This window comes from Leiobunum rupestre, chromosome 9, assembly GCF_980474605.1.
Source record: "Leiobunum rupestre chromosome 9, qqLeiRupe1.1.hap1, whole genome shotgun sequence".
Lineage (NCBI taxonomy): Eukaryota > Metazoa > Arthropoda > Arachnida > Opiliones > Sclerosomatidae > Leiobunum > Leiobunum rupestre.
Window position 1 is genome coordinate 47,475,483 of NC_143392.1, and position 17,173 is coordinate 47,492,655.

The 17,173-nt window shown below is 37.3% G+C and overlaps 1 protein-coding gene across 1 annotated transcript; it reads right to left on the bottom strand.

The window, feature by feature from the left end:
• Nucleotides 1-9,077: 9,077 nt before the first annotated feature.
• LOC149928559 (uncharacterized) lies at nt 9,078-9,523 on the bottom strand. The gene is made up of 2 exons (XM_090157918.1): nt 9,367-9,523; nt 9,078-9,313 (listed from the first exon to the last, which is right to left on the bottom strand). Exons 1-2 carry the CDS (start codon nt 9,437-9,439, stop codon nt 9,078-9,080), a joined length of 309 nt encoding a protein of 102 aa, XP_090014044.1. The 5' UTR covers nt 9,440-9,523.
• Between the last annotated feature and the right edge of the window lie 7,650 nt (nt 9,524-17,173).

Below are 17,173 nucleotides of genomic sequence, written 5' to 3' on the forward strand. Positions count from 1 at the left end.
TAAATACCTTCCTTCCAGAGGCAAAGTCCAAATGAATTCTGGACCATGGAGTGGTAGATTCTGGCCAGGGAGAATAGCCTTTACGGGGCATGGGTGCCGTAGTCTGGCAAATCTGGCATTGACGAACTAGCTCTTCCATCTGAGAGTCCAGGTTTGGCCACCAGACCTTCGATCTTGCCAACGCCTTCATCTGACTCATTCCTTGGTGTGTGCCGTGGAATTCCTTTAAGATCTGCTTTTGGAATTCCTCAGGAACGATGACTCGATTGTTCCAAAGCAAAACTCCTTTGCAAGAGGTAATTTCGTCTTTCCGTCTGAAGTATGGTATGGTATTTGCGGAATATCTCTTAACATCGGTAATCGGCCATCAATCTTTTGTAAAGGTCAAGACTTTCTGAAGAGTAGAATCCTGTTGAGTTTCTTGTTGGATCATTTGCAGAGTTACGCTGAACGAAGTTTCCATCGAAGAGATACTGAAGACGTGTTCTTCAGGCTCTGGCGGTATAAATTCTGTAGTTTTTACAGGCAACCTGCTTAGAGCGTCGGCGTTACAATTAAGCTTGCCTTGCTTGTAGCAGATTTTATACTGGTAAGATGATAGCGTTAACGCCCATCTCAGAATTCTGGAAGCCGCCATGGCTGGAATGGATCTTTTCTCTGAAAACAGTGTTATTAAAAGTTTGTGATCAGTTAACAGCATGAATTGTCGCCCAAGTAGATACTTCCGGAACTTGGTGACTCCAAACACGATGGCGAGGGCTTCGCGCTCTATCTGTGGATAGTTTTTCTTGGCCTTCGTAAGAGTTCTGGATACGAATGAGATAGGTTGCTCATTGCCGTTCTTGTCTTCATGTGACAGGACCGCGCCAATGCCGTAGGGTGAAGCGTCACATGCCAAAGTCACTGGTTTTTTCTGATCATAGTGAACTAGCATGTTCGAATTTTTTAATGACATTTTGGCTTCACGGAATGCCCTTTGTTGTTCTTCCTGCCACTCCCAAGGTGTTTTCTTCAGCATTAGGCGGTATAACGGTGCTAAGGTATTTGAATTATTTGGAAGGAATCGTCCGTAGTAGTTCAAAAGTCCGATAAACGATCGAAGCTGGTCCAGGTTCTCTGGTTCTGGAGCATCATCGATGGCTTTCATCTTGTCGTCAAGTGGATTAATTCCTTTACCATCAATTCGGTATCCAAGGTATTCGAGTGATTCTTTTAAGAACTGACATTTTCCTTTACCCAACTTCAGTCCAGCTTGACGCAGGGCTGAAAGTACTTGATCCAGACGTTGTAAATGCTCGATTTGATTTTTACCTCCTATGAGTAGATCGTCCTGAAACGCTGCTGTGCAATCGATCCCCTGTATGACCATCTCGATGTGCCTTTGGAAAATCGCGGACGCAGAGGATACTCCATAAGGTAGTCTGTTCGGCTTGTAGAGGCCCTTGTGAGTATTGATCACTACAAGTTTTTTAGATTCTTCGTCGAGCTCGAGTTGTGCATATGCTTCCTTCAGATCAATTTTGGAAAAGTAACAGCAGCCTGCTAGGTTGGCGAAGATGTCTTCTGTTTTCGGTAGAGGGTACTGTTCAACGTCAATAGCCAAGTTCGACGTGATTGAGTAATCCCCACAAAGTCTTATACCTCCATTTGGTTTTAGGGCGGTGACGATGGGTGCAGCGTAATCAGAGTAAGTTATACGTGTGATAATTCCAGCATCTTCCAGTCGCTTTAGTTCCTGGTCGACCTTGTTTTTAAATGAGTATGGAACAGGTCTCGCTTTGCAAAAACGTGGTACGGCGTCTTTCTTAACAGCCAGGTGGACCTTGACGTTTTTCAGTTATCCAATTACCGAAGAGAAGAGTTCCAGATTCTTGTCCAGGATGGCTTCCAGTGACTCAATTATCGGTTGGAAATGATCAATGGACAAAGTGTAGCGATCATTAGCTTGTTCCAGAGGTTAAGCTTTGAAAAAATCCATTGACGGCCACACAGCGTCGGCCCTTGTCCTTCATAGACAATTAGAGGAAGAATTAGTTTATTATTTTTAAATTGTACAGTTACTTGCGCTTGTCCTAATATCTTGACTTGGTGACCCGAAAATTAAGTTAATCGTTGCTGGAATGAATTTAGAGTGTCGATATTTCCGATCTTTGAGAACGTTGTTACTGGCATCAACGTATACGCCGACCCAGTATCTAGTTCCATACTTGTTGCTTCCCCATTGATGGTGCAATGAACAAAGATCGGTTGTGTGCTTTCACGTTCTCCACTCTTGACATGGAACAACGTGTATTCCGCTTGGCTACTTGGATCGGGAACGACACTGTGGACATTGTTGGTTCTGGACTGCGAAGATTTGTCCGACTGAAAACTTCTCGCTTTTTTCTTGCAGGCTTCAGCGATGTGACCAGTTTTTTTGCAAAAATAACATTCAGTCTTTTTGAATTTGCAGTCCTCCGCTTTGTGGTCCTTTGAATTGCAACGATAGCACTTGGTTATGGTACTGCTTCCGTTAGGTTGTTTCTGTGGCTTGGGCTGTTTTGACCCTCCCGTACGCTTACGAAAATTAATTCTATTAACAGAATCGGTACAAGATACTTGCTGACCTTTCATGTCCGTAGCGTTTTTCGCTGCGGTTTCCATTGACTGTGCTATTGACATGGCCGTCTTTAGAGTTAGCGTGTCTTCAGCAAGAAGTCCCTTCTGGGTCGCTTCGCATTTGATACCGCAGACTAGTCTATCACGCAACATTATCTCCAGCGCAGCATTGAAATTGCAATGTTCGGACATCTTCCTAAGTTCGGCTATGTAAGTCGCTACTGTTTCACCAGGCTTTTGATTCCTTTTATGGAACCGGTAGGTCTCCATGATTTCAGATGGTGTAGGGCTTAGATGAGCCGTTAAAACAGCCACTAGTTCTGCATAGGTCTTGTCCGTTGGCTTCAATGGTTTTAAAAGATTTGTTAGTAAACCGTAAGTTTGTTTTCCAATTACCGTTAGGAATGTTGGTCGCTTTATTCCATCTTGAACACCATTCGCCAGGAAATACTGTTCAAGTCTATCTGCATACTGAGGCCAGGACTCAGTTGATTCATCGAAGTGCTCAATACTTCCAAACGTTGCCATGATCCTCGGAGGTGTGTCCTCGATGGTTGAAGAATTTTCCATGGAAGTGGAACCCAATGTACAGTTAATCCCGCTTCGTGGGACTAGAAGAAAGTCGATGGGAAAGTTATCATCCAGCTCCGTCCCGTCGCCATTTGTTGTAAAGCGTTCTTCGTAGGTAATTGAATAAAGACTGGTTTACTAGAATATTTAAGATGATGATTTATTTACATATGAAGTTTTATACAGAAACATGACTCGTTGATAACCGGGAGATCGAGTGACCCCTAAAGTTATGCCGTTGCCTTTTATATCGAATTAGAAGGGAGATAAATAATATCTTACAAAGGTCACTACTAGAATTATGTTTGATTACGTATTTACATCTACAACATGGTTAGAGCTCATCTTTATGCCGTTTTTCCTGGGGCCATTTCAAGTCTTTGGTATACAAGACTGAAATTCGTGACGTGGAAGAGCTACGCCAACGCATAACTGACGCCTGCGACACAATCCAAAAACAAGCGAGAAATCTTTCGTCGTGTTTGATTATATTGCTGACAACTCGTACAAGCTTGTCTACCCGTCAATGGGGCCCATTTTGAACAACTTTTGTAAAAATAATGTTATGTAACCGTATATGTAACCACTGATATTCCATAATTCAAAGAAATCAATGTTTTACTCTGTCTCTCGGTAATTTTAATCACTTTTCCAATATTTTAAATCGTAACGATATCATACTTCTAGATGCGAAGGCTTAATGAGCTTTTACTAATAGAAATGAATTCATTTTCGCATAAGACGTTTTTACTCCCTGTTACTCAAAGAACACGAATTTTACCCATACCCAACTTTTACTTCTAAGGATATCTTAAAAAAGTTGGTACCTAAGACTAAAGTCCGCGAAATTGACAACCTACGAAAACGCATTATTGATCGCTGTGAATCTATTATCAACCAAAACGGGTCTCGAAGACGCAACGGTGCCAAACCGTATAAAGTATCGTATTACGTCAAGCGTCTGCTTTAGTTTCTAACTTGCTAGCTTCCACAGTGCATCAAATTTGACCACCGACGGGTAGTTGAGCCCGCCGCCGTTAGCAAGCGCAACCATTTTATTCGATCACGAATTCGTAACACGCCTCGAATCTTCAAACGGGTTCAAGAATGTTTTTGGTGTGCCCCAATTGTCCGTTTTGTAAATTTTTTGTAATTCAGTTTTTTTTATGGCATTTGAAAAAAATAACGAAATTGAAGAAAAAAGTAACTTTCTTGCAATGGACGTGGTCACTATAAAACACCTTGCTATTGTTAATTTCTACACGTAAAATACTTCTTTGAATTAATAACGCACTTTTGATACAAGTGATCGTTTTATTATCATTTTCGATAAAAACCAAATGCTTATAAGTAAAGGGCAACAACTGATTCCAAAGAATAATAGAAACTGCACAATTGCACGTTTTTCGAAGTTTTGGAGGCCGATTTTGTGACGGCCAACTACTCGCAAACGGTTCAATATTGGACGAATTATTACGGGACTCGAAACCTAAGCAAAATCCCAGAATCCAATATTTGCATCGACCGTCACCACTCCTACTGAGATAATCGCTAATTTTTTTATATTTAAATACAAAACACGTGCCTAAAAATGTCAGATGGCATGCATTTCGTCGTCTGCTCTGATGTTTTTAATAGAAGTGAGGCTTTTGAAATTTTTATAGGCTTTAGATTATTCAGTAATAATTATATTGGAATAAAAATGAAAGGGTTATAATTTAATTACTAAAATAGGAAGTCCGCTTTAATGTTTTTGCATATATAGTTTGTGTGAAGGTTTAAATTGATTATAAATTTAAAAAAATGGAAATAAAGGTGTAAGCTTTGACGACAGTGACGAGCTAAGAACGCTAAGCCTAACGTCATCTGCTAGTATTGGGCACGTGTTTATTATTTGGATAGTAATCTTTACAGCACTTGACACTACGGCGCTACCGTAAAATCACCAAGCGTGCCATTTGGTTTCGGGTCCAATAACTATTCGTCCAAGGTTCAATTAAGGAAAACTTTTCCTTTGACCGTTTTCACTCCTTGTTACTCAAAGAACACGTATGCAAATTTGTGCCAGATCTCTCTGACATCTAGATTTATATAAAACGTCAACCATACAACTGGATAGTACCCAACGAAAGCGAATATTGTAGTAGCTCATTTTTATTATTTTATTATTATTATTAGAGTGGCGGGAGAGTATTTCTGAAATCACATTTTAGTCTTCTCCTAACCTCACAATAACGAGTAGTAATTGTGGAATCCAGTTTACATATTTGAATTGCAAAGTTTTCTAAGGGTACAGTTGGTACAATTTATGATACGAGGAATCTATAAAGTTACTAAAAAAATTAGAGCCGATTTCTGTCTCTATCTGGGTGACCGTTAATTGGCATTCTATTGTCAGATCAAACATTTAGCTTCTTACGCGTGTCTATTGGGAAAAAAAGTCAACAAAAACCCCTTAACACCCTGAAAATGTGATAATTTATGAAAATAAGCTTTGATTATACTTATTAACACTTAAGGTTGTCTATGCGGCGACGGCGGCGGCGACGGACCACTACGACTAAGCGAATGTAGTACTCCCTCGCTTGTTAACCTTATGTTTCAGTTGGGTCTGTCTATAAGCGTTACCTTGGAAATTAACATTTGAATAAATACTCTTAATTAAAAGGTAAAGTACCATAATTATATGAAATGTGGAAAAGGCGTTTCTTAACCGAATATTTTCGGATTTTTTGAATCTGTTCAAAACGATTAGAGCTTACCTTATTGTCCAAATAAAATGATTGAACATTATTTTCCTGAATAAAATAACGGTTGAAATACGCCGTAAATTCACTAAGTGCGTGACTTATTTTACGCTTCATGGTTTTGTGAGCTTAATTTCCCAAATGAAAAATTGCTTGTTGCTTTAAAGCTCACCGTTCACCAAATACTTTAGGTCCATTTAAGACTTTCAAGCAGCGGAGTAGAAAATTGGTCCTACAATTTTTACAAACAATAAAATTTAGATAGGTTAATTTTTAAATTAGTTGGGAAAAGGCAAAGGCCACCTACTACCAACTTGTTATTTTCCATGACCTAATATCTCAGTGACAAATCGACCTCTTCCAACGAAACCAATTTTATACAAGTTTTCGAGTATGCTCTTCAACTTGTTTGTTGAAAGTTTTCCACTACCACCTAGCGTTGAAAAATTAAAATTCCAAAACCGTGAAACATGTCACGATTTTGCTAAACATTTACTAAAAACAACGACCTTTCTCGATAGTGTAATATAATTTTAAGTAAAATACCTGGGGCACTCAAATTTCAACACCCTGTATAATTGCGATATATTTTCTTTCCACGTATAATATAACGTGAGCAAGGCCATAAATGACATAATTAAATCACGATAATATCGAGAACGGGAAGTATTGGATAAGTAAGAATTAGTTTTCGTGACAAGCCAATATTTCCAATGAGGACGTAATAAGTTTAAAATTTATCCTTCGTAGAAAAATATAATTAAAAATAACTATTTAATATTTCAGACAAAACTGCTCTGTTTCAGTTCATAAAATAAAATTTTGTTTGTATCCTTATAGACCTTTAACAATTGAACTTAACAGTTTCCAATGGCCGACAATTTCCCGAGATGTGTCTTAGGTTTAATACTTCGACAAATGATGTTAAATCTGAAAACAAGTTAGCAAGCCAAAATATACCTCTCCTCGTAAGAGTTTTCAATATAGCGACATAAAAGTCAATGGACCAGCAGTAAACAATCTACCTGCTAAAGATAAGATCCATGTTCGATTCTTGTCCACGACTGTATTTTATATTAAAATATTTAATTAATATAAAATTAAATTAAATTTATAAATATAAAAATATTATATAATAAATTGACGTTAATACGTTTTTAAAAGCGTTAAGGAAATCGGACTTTGGCCAAATATCGTTGTCGCATGGTATGTGTCGGTGGTTCTGTGGTAAAAAACTTGCCTGTCAAGCAAGGGGCCCCTGTTCAGATCCCACAAGGTGATTGTAAAACCTCTCCTGGGGAACATAAAATCCTTGAAGAGGTATTTACTGTTATTTGTTGGCCTTATGAAATAATAAAACTAATTGTTTTCTGCCAGGGATTTGTAAATTAAATATTTCGGCGCTCACTTTTCTCTTTATAAACGTCTTTTGAATAGCCACGAGAGCCTTTTAATGTACTGCACATGTTTCAAGCAAATTTCACGAGCGTTGTAATGATTTCTTCCCTAGCAAAATACATAAGGCATACCCCCTGTAGCAATTGTCGCCTCGCCGACTGTGCCCAATTTAAGTCGGGCCGACTGTTTTTTTACTGGTCAATATGCTGTCGGGGGACAGCACTTTTTACAGGGGAAATGTCCGTCCGCTTTAGAGTCGGCGACACTGGGTTGCAGCTATCAGGACCCGAGAGGGTCAACAACCCAACTAAAAATTGTCCAGCATCCCGACGGCAAATTATCTCACTACGCGCGACCCAAAATTGGTCGACATCTGAGCCCTAATTTAACGTGTTACCCAACTCAAAAAAAGGTATAGCACCCGACTATGCCGAATTTTGGTTGGGCCGACTTTTATTTAACTGGTCAGTATGCTATCTGCCGACTGCACTTTTAACAGCCGACACTAATAAGTAACGTATGTGCTAACCAACTCAAAATAGGTATAGCGTTGAATTTCAGTTCAACCGACGTTTTTTTTTAATGGTAAATGTGTCAACAAATAATCTTACAAAGCTGGTCGAAAATGGGCGACGAACCAACGCTAAATTAATGCCCTACCCGACTGTAAACAGCTATAGGCCCTGACCCCATTTGAGACGAATACCCGACCCTTGATGGATTAAAATTTAATCCCATTTGGGACGTATACCGGACCCTTGATGGACTAAATCCGACCCCATTTGGGACGGATACCCGACCCTTGATGGACTAAAAACTGACTGTTGCTTGCCCTAACCTAGCAGCTAGCTTATATTAAAGACACATACCTTCTATATAATACCAAACACTTTTATTTAAAAATATATTTATTCATAAGACTAGATTACGGTTCAATTTTGTGATCTAATCTCCGAACTTTAAAGCACATTAATATTTTAAATATAAAAAACACCGATACACAGGCAATCTTTGAATATTCTTTTAATTTATCAATTTTGACAATAAAAAATACTAATTAAAGATCGTTTAAAGTTACTTTCAAGCATTAAATTTTTTTACTGAAGAACTAATGTTGAAATTAAAAACAACAATACCAACTCAAAAACTTATTTAAACTGAAATCTTAGTCTAATACTTTAGTAAATTAAATTAAATGAAACAATTATGGTTCAGTTTTTTGAACAGTTCAATACTCTTACGAGAATCTTACATTTTCAGCTAAACAAAAAATAAAACCTGGGAAATAATAAAAAACTTCAAATATCAAGTACATGACGTAAAAACCAATAATTTTCTAACACTTTCAGATACTTTAAATTTTAAGTGTCTCACTATTTTGTGAGGTGTTTCAAGTTACGATTTGAAAATAAGAAATTAAATTTTAGTGAATCAAAAAAAAACGTATAAAAGTCATATCAGTTTTGAATGTTTTTAAAATGGTAAATTACAAAAGACATTTAAGCCAATATGATTTCTTCGTGCAATTTAAAATATAAGGAAACAGAAATGAGTATTTTTTGACTTTCTAGTAAACAATTGAAAGAAAAACAAAATTCCATAGATTTGGAAAATTGTATTAGGTTGTGTAGGGAGCTGTTGGCTCGATCTCGTGGCATGCAGGGCTTGCCACCACCCTCCTACGCATTATAACCCGACCACCTGAATTAAGGCTTCAAAAGTCGCATGATGACTTAGGCCTAAGGTGGTGCCTTGGGTATTAGCCTAGCTGATTATTATTATTATTATTATTATTATTATTATGTCATCATGTCCTAAATTGGATCTAAATCGGGTTGTTTTCTGCCTTTCTCGTCCTACGTGTCTTGGTTGTTCATCATTCGTAGATCTTCGTGATCTGCCTCCGTTTCGGTCTCCAGCATGTTTCAACCACCCTTGAATCGTTTGATCAATGTCATATTCCCTGGCCATTTTGAGCTTAGTATTTTGCCTAACAGATTCTAAAAATATACTTTAGTTATTATGAATTAAAAATTAAAATATATTGCAATACCAATAATGAGCTGTCGTAGATGTAAATTCTTCATAGCAATTTTGCTATTAGCACCATTCCAATTCATCTTCATTATCAGCAGCTCTTACTCTGTTAATTACACTGCTTATATAGGAATCCCTTTTTCTACGTTTATGCCTGCTAGTGAAAGGCTCCATTTTATTCTATCTAGCTTTATTATCCAATTATTCCCCTGTGTATACCATTATATAAAGATTGTGTAACCACAAAAATCCTGAAAGATAAAATTCATTTAGGTGGAGCTTCAGCTAAAGGATAATTAAAACTAAACATTTCTATACTATAAATTTATACAATATAAATGCTTTTGGCTGGTAACTTAGTAGTTAGTACAATAACGACCAAGTCTTTTCAATTTGACAAAAACATAAAATTGGTCGACAATACCTTTTGATTTGTACTTCAAAAGCAATTCTTTGCAAGGTAATTAATCATAGAAGAGCTTTATACTTTTGTTCCGAACAAAACTAATCAGTAGTTTAAGCGATTAATCTAGATAAAATTAAGCAAATGGCTAACCACAAAAACGCAAGAGGAATTTGCTGCAGCATGGCCGAAGTTAGTGTTGCCAGATCGAAAAAAAGAGAAAATAAATCTCGTCGGTTTATTGTTGGGCAGCGCTGCCAGAAAAATCAAATTTTATAAAGACGCGTACGTACGTGCTGCATTGAATTATAGTACCAAAAACGTTCAACGGGGAAATCAATAATTCGAGTAATTTAATTAAATCTCAGTGTAACCAAGCTAAAATAAGTTCTAAAAATAGTATACTACAGTGAGGAGTATGACTGAAAATGTTTTATAAAACGATCGGTCTAGCATCGGGTACGGAAACGAAAATGGGGGCCTAGGAGCTGGTGTGGACCTATAAAACAAGAGTGGGCCGACTATCAGATAACAAAACCTAAAGTGAAATTATCAGTGGCGGCGGAATAGGGGGGTACAGGGGTACATTGTACCCCCCAAATTGCGATACACCCCAATATTAAGGTCTTTCTTATACTACGCTCGTGATTTTTTGTAGTTTGTACCCCCCTGAAAAACGAACCTTCCGCCGCCACTGGAAATTATAAGGCTCAAATTGTGAACGTACGACCGACTGTCGGATATAAAGACCATAAATCGAAAATTGAAGACCTATTTTGCAAAATTTTGCCGACTCTCAGATAACAGTGATTTATGCCAAAGTACATGTTTTGACGGTCGTAAAGACTTTTGCGCGGAATATGGGGACCGTAAAAGCAACAGTCGGCCGACAGTCAAATAACAAAAACTGAACTGACGATGTTTTTGGCCAAATTTTAACGTACAACCAACTGTCGGATGTGAAATTCAAATTGCGAAAGTTGGAGACCTACATTGCAACAGTGCGCCGACTGTCGTATAACAAAATTCTGCCGACTGCAGAATTTGAAGTCCAAGACGCGAATATTCAAGACCTCAAATGCAATAGTTGGCCGACTTTCGGATGACAAAACTAAAATGAGAATGTTGTAGACCATTGTACGTAAGTATTTCCGACTGTCGCTTAAGAAGACTAAAATGCGTTTATTGGAGACCAACATTGCAACGGTCGGCCGACAGTCGGATAAAAGACCCAAAACAAAATGGCTGCTGACAGTTATTTGTAAAGTCGGCTTACTACGACTTTTATAGTCCAAACATTTTGGACTCTTATCCGACTCGTGGACTATTAGCCAACTATATTCGGGAGACTTTGTGCTACAGGGGTGATTTTAAAAAAATTGTTATGTATGCAGTTCTAAAAGCACCTGGTTTAGGGAAGATTTTGATCGTGTTAGGCAAACAGTTGCTTAAAAATATTTATTCCTTTTAACAAGTAAATATATCCATTTAGAATTAAATTATTAATTGCTAGAGCACACACCTTTATGCGGCTTGACGTTGTTTCATTTTTCAATCGATACACCCGTCAGAACTAAAATCGTTATTTTTAAAAGGCAAGCAGCCATTCCAAGAATTTTATTAGCGGCGTTTGGTTAAATAATATTATCGGTACGCATGTTTCAATTTAATGTGTTACATGAGGTGATGCGGGCAATTAGTAATATAAATAATAAAGTTACCATATAAATTTATATGTTTTTTTTTAAATGAGAGCTTTGGAATTTGTTGCGATATTAATTGAAGAGTATCAGTAATTAACTGTGAAGTGTAGAATGGAAAATATTGGGTAAGTAGTATTACTAACTCGTAAGTTAAGAAAAAGGTAAATTATTATTATCTGTGGTATTTCAAACATTATTCCTATGTACTATTTAAAAAAACCACGAAATGACTTAAAAACAACAACATCCACTTCTTGTACAATAAAAGGTTTTTATTTATAAAAACGACAACTAGTTTCGTAACCCCTTCAGGTCTGATGAAGTTCCCGAAGGGGTTACGAAACTAGTTGTCGTTTTTATAAATAAGTGTCCTTATTAATTTTAACCACGAAATGGTCTGGGTCACTCATATTTGGTTTTTTGAGGAAGGTGTACACAGGGCTCTTTGCAGAAATCGTTTTTACTATCAGGGCTCGGTTTCCTGCATAAATGCCCAGGGCTAGGAAAACTAATCGGCTATTTCACAAATTATTTTTGATATTTAAACCATGTTGCTAAGGGCTACCACTATGTGCAATTAAATGGTAATTTGGGCGTTTTTATTAAACGAAAAAACACTTTTGGAGTAATGAACTTTGATGACATAAAAAGAAACCCTAGATTTATGTAAAAGCTCTAAATTAAACTTTTCGTCTGAGCTGATTTTAAGAATAAATGGTTTGGAATTGCCCGTTAATATGATATGTAGCAATTAAATAATGATATCATTTTTAAAAGACAAATGTATGTAAATATTACTTGACAGAGATTTGATTTCTGACAATAACACGTTAACTAATACCAAATAAAATCCCTTTAAATTAGCTGCTGACGTGTAAAAATTAAAATAAAACATTAACATTCTTAGCCAGGGCGATAGAAACCGTATGGTTTAGCCCATAATACACCTTCAACCCCACCCTTCTCCCTGAAATGGAGAACTCGACCGTAACCCTATTTTTTACCAAAGTTGTAAGGATTGGTTTTGCTTTCCTTCAACGTCACGGGCACGTCTGTAGCACGCTTGGCTGCTGGAAGAAACGTACTATCTGTCCTGGACGTGTTGGCTCTCGTTACCTGCTCCTTCCGTCGTACGCTTAACTGCCCGTAAGAAACCTTTCTATGGACATTTCTATTAAGCGGTTTTATAGAATGTTGGTAGATAAGTTGTAGAGCTCGGGGAAACGGATATATTAACAACCAAAACTTCAAGAACCATAAAAAATCCGATTAACTGTTTATTTATGGATATAGTTCACGATTATTATACGATTTTATATGCAACAAATAGGTTTTTATTCGGATAATTTTCGGATATGGATATAAACTAAATTATCGGAAAATTTCTTATCCGAACGCCGAAAACTAATAAGTTGTGAAAAAGGGCTATAGAATTTTTAATATAGATTGTCTTTAGTAATTTTATTAAATATGTCTTAAAAATCTCTTAAGAAACTTTTAAGATGTTTCTATAGATTCCATAGAATAATTTCTATAAACAGTGAGGGAATTTTCAAAACTTCTAATAGGTTTTTCTTAATTTCTAGATTTGTTTTCTTAAGGTCCTGTAAGAATATAATAGAATTATTTAATTAATTATTTTCAAATTTAAGCTAATACTAAGTTTAAATTTTACACCAACCTTTCTTACAAATTTTCTATTGAACACTCTTTAGGCTGTAAAACCCCATTCACAGTCGATATAGCTCCAAATGATTTCATAGATATTGGATAAAGGTTCTTTACGGGTGCTGATCGAAAAAAAGTATACCTCATACAGGCAGTTTTCTTAAGTCACCTGTACCATCAATCCTACGCTCGGTTGCTGAAGGAACGAAGTATCTCTCGTGGACACCGTTTTCTCTCTCTACCAGTTCCGTCTATCGTATGCTTGGCTGCTGAGGGAAAGAAAAATCTCTCATGGACGCCGTTTTATCTCATTTTCTGTACCCTCAGTCCCACGCTTGGCTTATGAGGGAGCGATGTATCTCTCATGGACGCCGTTTTATCTCGATCCCTGTACCGTCAGTCTCACGCTTGGCTGCTGAGAGAACGAAGTATCAATCGTGGACACCGTTTCCTTTTGCTACCTGTACCATTGATTGTACGCATGGCTTCTGAGTATCTATCATGGACGCCATTTTATTTCGTTCCCTGTATCGTCAGTCTCACGCTTAGTTGCTGAGGGAACGAAGTATCACTCCTGGACACCGTTTTAGCCCGCTACCAGTACCGTCAGTCTCACGCTTGGCTGCTGAAGGAACGAAGTTTCAATCGTGGACACCGTTATTGATCGTACGCATGGCTTCTGAGGGATCGAAGTATCTATCATGGACGCCGTTTTATTTCGTTTCCTGTACCGTCAGTCTCACGCTTGGCTGCTGATGGAACGAAGTATCAATCGTGGACACCGTTTCCTTTTGCTAAATGTACCATCGATCGTACGCATGGCTTCTGAGGGATCGAAGTATCTATCATGGACGCCATTTTATTTCGTTCCCTGTACCGTCAGTCCCACGCTTGGCTGCTGTGGGAATGAATTATCTCTAGTGGAAACCATTTACTCTCGCTACCAGTACCGTTGATCGTACGCATGGCTGCTGAGGGAACGACGTATCGTTCATGGACGCCGTTTTATCTCGGTTCCTGTACCGTCAGTCCCACGCTTGGCTGCTGAGGGAACGAAGTATCAATCGTGGACACCGTTTCCTTTTGCTAAATGTACCATTGATCATACGCATGGCTTCTGAGGGATCGAAGTATCTATCATGGACGCCATTTTATTTCGTTCCCTGTACCGTCAGTCTCACGCTTGGCTGCTGAGGGAACGAAGTATCAATCGTGGACACCGTTTCCTTTTGCTAAATGTACCATCGATCGTACGCATGGCTTCTGAGGGATCGAAGTATCTATCATGGACGCCATTTTATTTCGTTCCCTAAACCGTCAGTCCCACGCTTGGCTGCTGTGGGAATGAATTATCTCTAGTGGAAACCATTTACTCTCGCTACCAGTACCGTTGATCGTACGCATGGCTGCTGAGGGAACGACGTATCGTTCATGGACGCCGTTTTATCTCGGTTCCTGTACCGTCAGTCCCACGCTTGGCTGCTGAGGGAATAAAGTATCTTTCATAGACGCCTTTTTATCTCGTTACGAAGTATCTCACACTAAAAGCGTTTTCTCTTTTACCTGTACGGTACGTCATACGCTTAGCTACTGAGGAAACGCAGTATCTCGTCTGTATGCTGTTTCCTCCTGTGAGTGCTTTCGAAAGCCCGTAAAATATTTCATTTTGCCAATTTGCATTAAACCTAGGAATGCCAACTGATCAAAATTATTGGGGCTTCCAATGGCCCCCATACGAACGCCCCTGGGACTAGGAAACATTGAATGCCAATTAAGAGAGAATAATTATGTTACTTTTGCAATACCTGATAGCCGCATCTAAAACGCTTTGTGCTTTAATCTCGCAGAATTTAAGAAATGTTTCGAGATATTACAAAAAAAATGTTTATAAACGATAGAGCCGCTAAATGTTGGACAGTTGATGGAAAGTTAAGGTAGCTAGTATGGGTGACGTGCGTTCTCTCTCTCGTGCCATGCTCACAGGTGATGCTGGAAGTGCAGGCCCACCACGACTACCCCGCCTACGCCAAAAACAATTCGAGATTTTCATCTTCCCAAGACTAAAGCTTTAACACGCTAACGCAAATTAATTGTCTATTACGCGTTATCTCAAATGTTGGAAATAAAACGCCATCTGAAATCTGGAGCTACACGACCACGCAAACTCCACCTAGTTCATTTTCCCTAGAGAAAAACTTTCATTCCCCCGTTACGGATGGTGAAAGTAAAAAAGGGCCCTTTAACTTTAAATAAAATAACCACAATATACCTTTTTAGATTTATGATAAAAATTAAAATTGTTTTATTTACAGATCGAATGCTAGTGAAAGCTTTTTTCTTGCCTTCGGTAGCGTAAGTTTTGAGCAAAGTATTCCTTTTATATCAAATGCTTTTATGATTTGTTTCGAAGTAATATTTAATACCAAAGACTCATAGTGTAGAATAATACCTATATTGAAATTAAATTTTCTTTTTTTTTCAATATAAAGTTGCTCAGTATTACACTAAGAATTCCCGCGCAAATCATGTTTTCTTTGATTGCAGGGATTGGAATTTGTAGAAAACGAAAAAAAGTTGTTAGATGATATGGCTGCCTTTCTAGCTTTCAAATTAGGAAAAGTGTAAGTATGAATGTAACGTTGTTCAATTAAATACCTATATTAAGATTTCTCGCTTCGTTCTCCTTACGCACCGGACTTGAGTGCTTCAGTGTTGAACATTAGAACTATCTCTTGTCAAATGTATTTGACCGTTTGACTGAATATCTTTCGCAAATAGGATCATTGCATTGCGCTGACATGAAATAGTACGTGTAGTCATAAATTCATTCTTCTTGGAATTAAATAATTAATAATTGATATTAATTTTGCGAGTTTTTCTATTTTATCAATTATAGGTGGAACACAAAACGTTTTTAAGCCAAAAATGTACGGCAGTCTCAAAAGCCAAAATTTGGTTATACAGGGTGTTAGAAATAAGATCACCTAAACTTTTATATTGTATTTTATGGGTCCCTACGAGTTTAAAATGTCAAAATCACCGTTTCTAAGTTACGAGATCTAAAAAATCTGTCAAAACTTATGTAAAGTCTTTATTCTTCCTTGACCCCATTTGTTTTTATAAATTAACCGATTGTTTTTTAGTGATAAAGTGATAAACAGATTTTCGTATATCAAAATATCAAAAAGAGATCGTTCAGAAAAGTGCACCGCCATATTTGGAACTTACTAAATTTAAGCTGGACAGATGGACTAATTATTAAATCTTTCAAATTAATGATAACATCAGCTGGAACCTTGTAGTCTGTGATAGGCCAAAACCAAGGATACATAATGAAATTATTTTCTGTTTTAATAAATACAAACGACCAATTTTAATTTATTCAGAATATCATAAGTTAAGTAGTTAAAACAGTGAGTTAGACGTACTATAACAATGCACAATTGAATTAAACCCTTTTTACAGTACAAGTTTGTCAGTTGAATATAATACAAAGCAAATTTTAATGAAATAAATATCTACAGACGGTATTATAACGACCGTTCGCTTTTTGGTTTATAATTTTAACGGAATCGGGCCGATTTTAATTAAACGATAGTTTATCGAAATTTTGTTAAAAGAATATTCCCTAAGGCCGCGCGATAAATTTATGAGAATAATTTCCCGTCGCCGTTATATCGAAAATTTTGTTGATTCGGGATTGCCAGAACTTTAATGTTGTGGGCGAGTGATTAGAAAATAAAATGGCAACCAGAATTATGCAAAATTATAAATGTTTATTTTTATTCAGAACAGTCTATGTAACGTTCTAGATTTAACTTTTATCAATAACCCAACAATATATATCCCTCCTACGTAATTGTACAGAACTGGTACTAAAGTGTCCAAGACTAGATTTGTCTTAGTTTATCGTGATTGAAAAATAAACGAAAACACACTTACACTTACACTCAAGTAAATATCATAAATTATACCGAGTAATTTTAACTAAATTCAAACTACCTTACTATAAACTCTTGTCTTAATTAACAGCTGAGAGCTGTTCGCTA

What these genes read in the sequence shown, in the direction of transcription:
- LOC149928559 (XM_090157918.1), bottom strand. Translation starts at nt 9,439, where the DNA reads ATGAAGATGAATTGGAATGGTGCTAATAGCAAAATTGCTATGAAGAAT. An exon ending in TCTACGACAGCTCATTATTG is followed by an intron (nt 9,314 to 9,366) that starts GTATTGCAATAT and finishes GTATATTTTTAG; the next exon opens with AATCTGTTAGGCAAAATACT.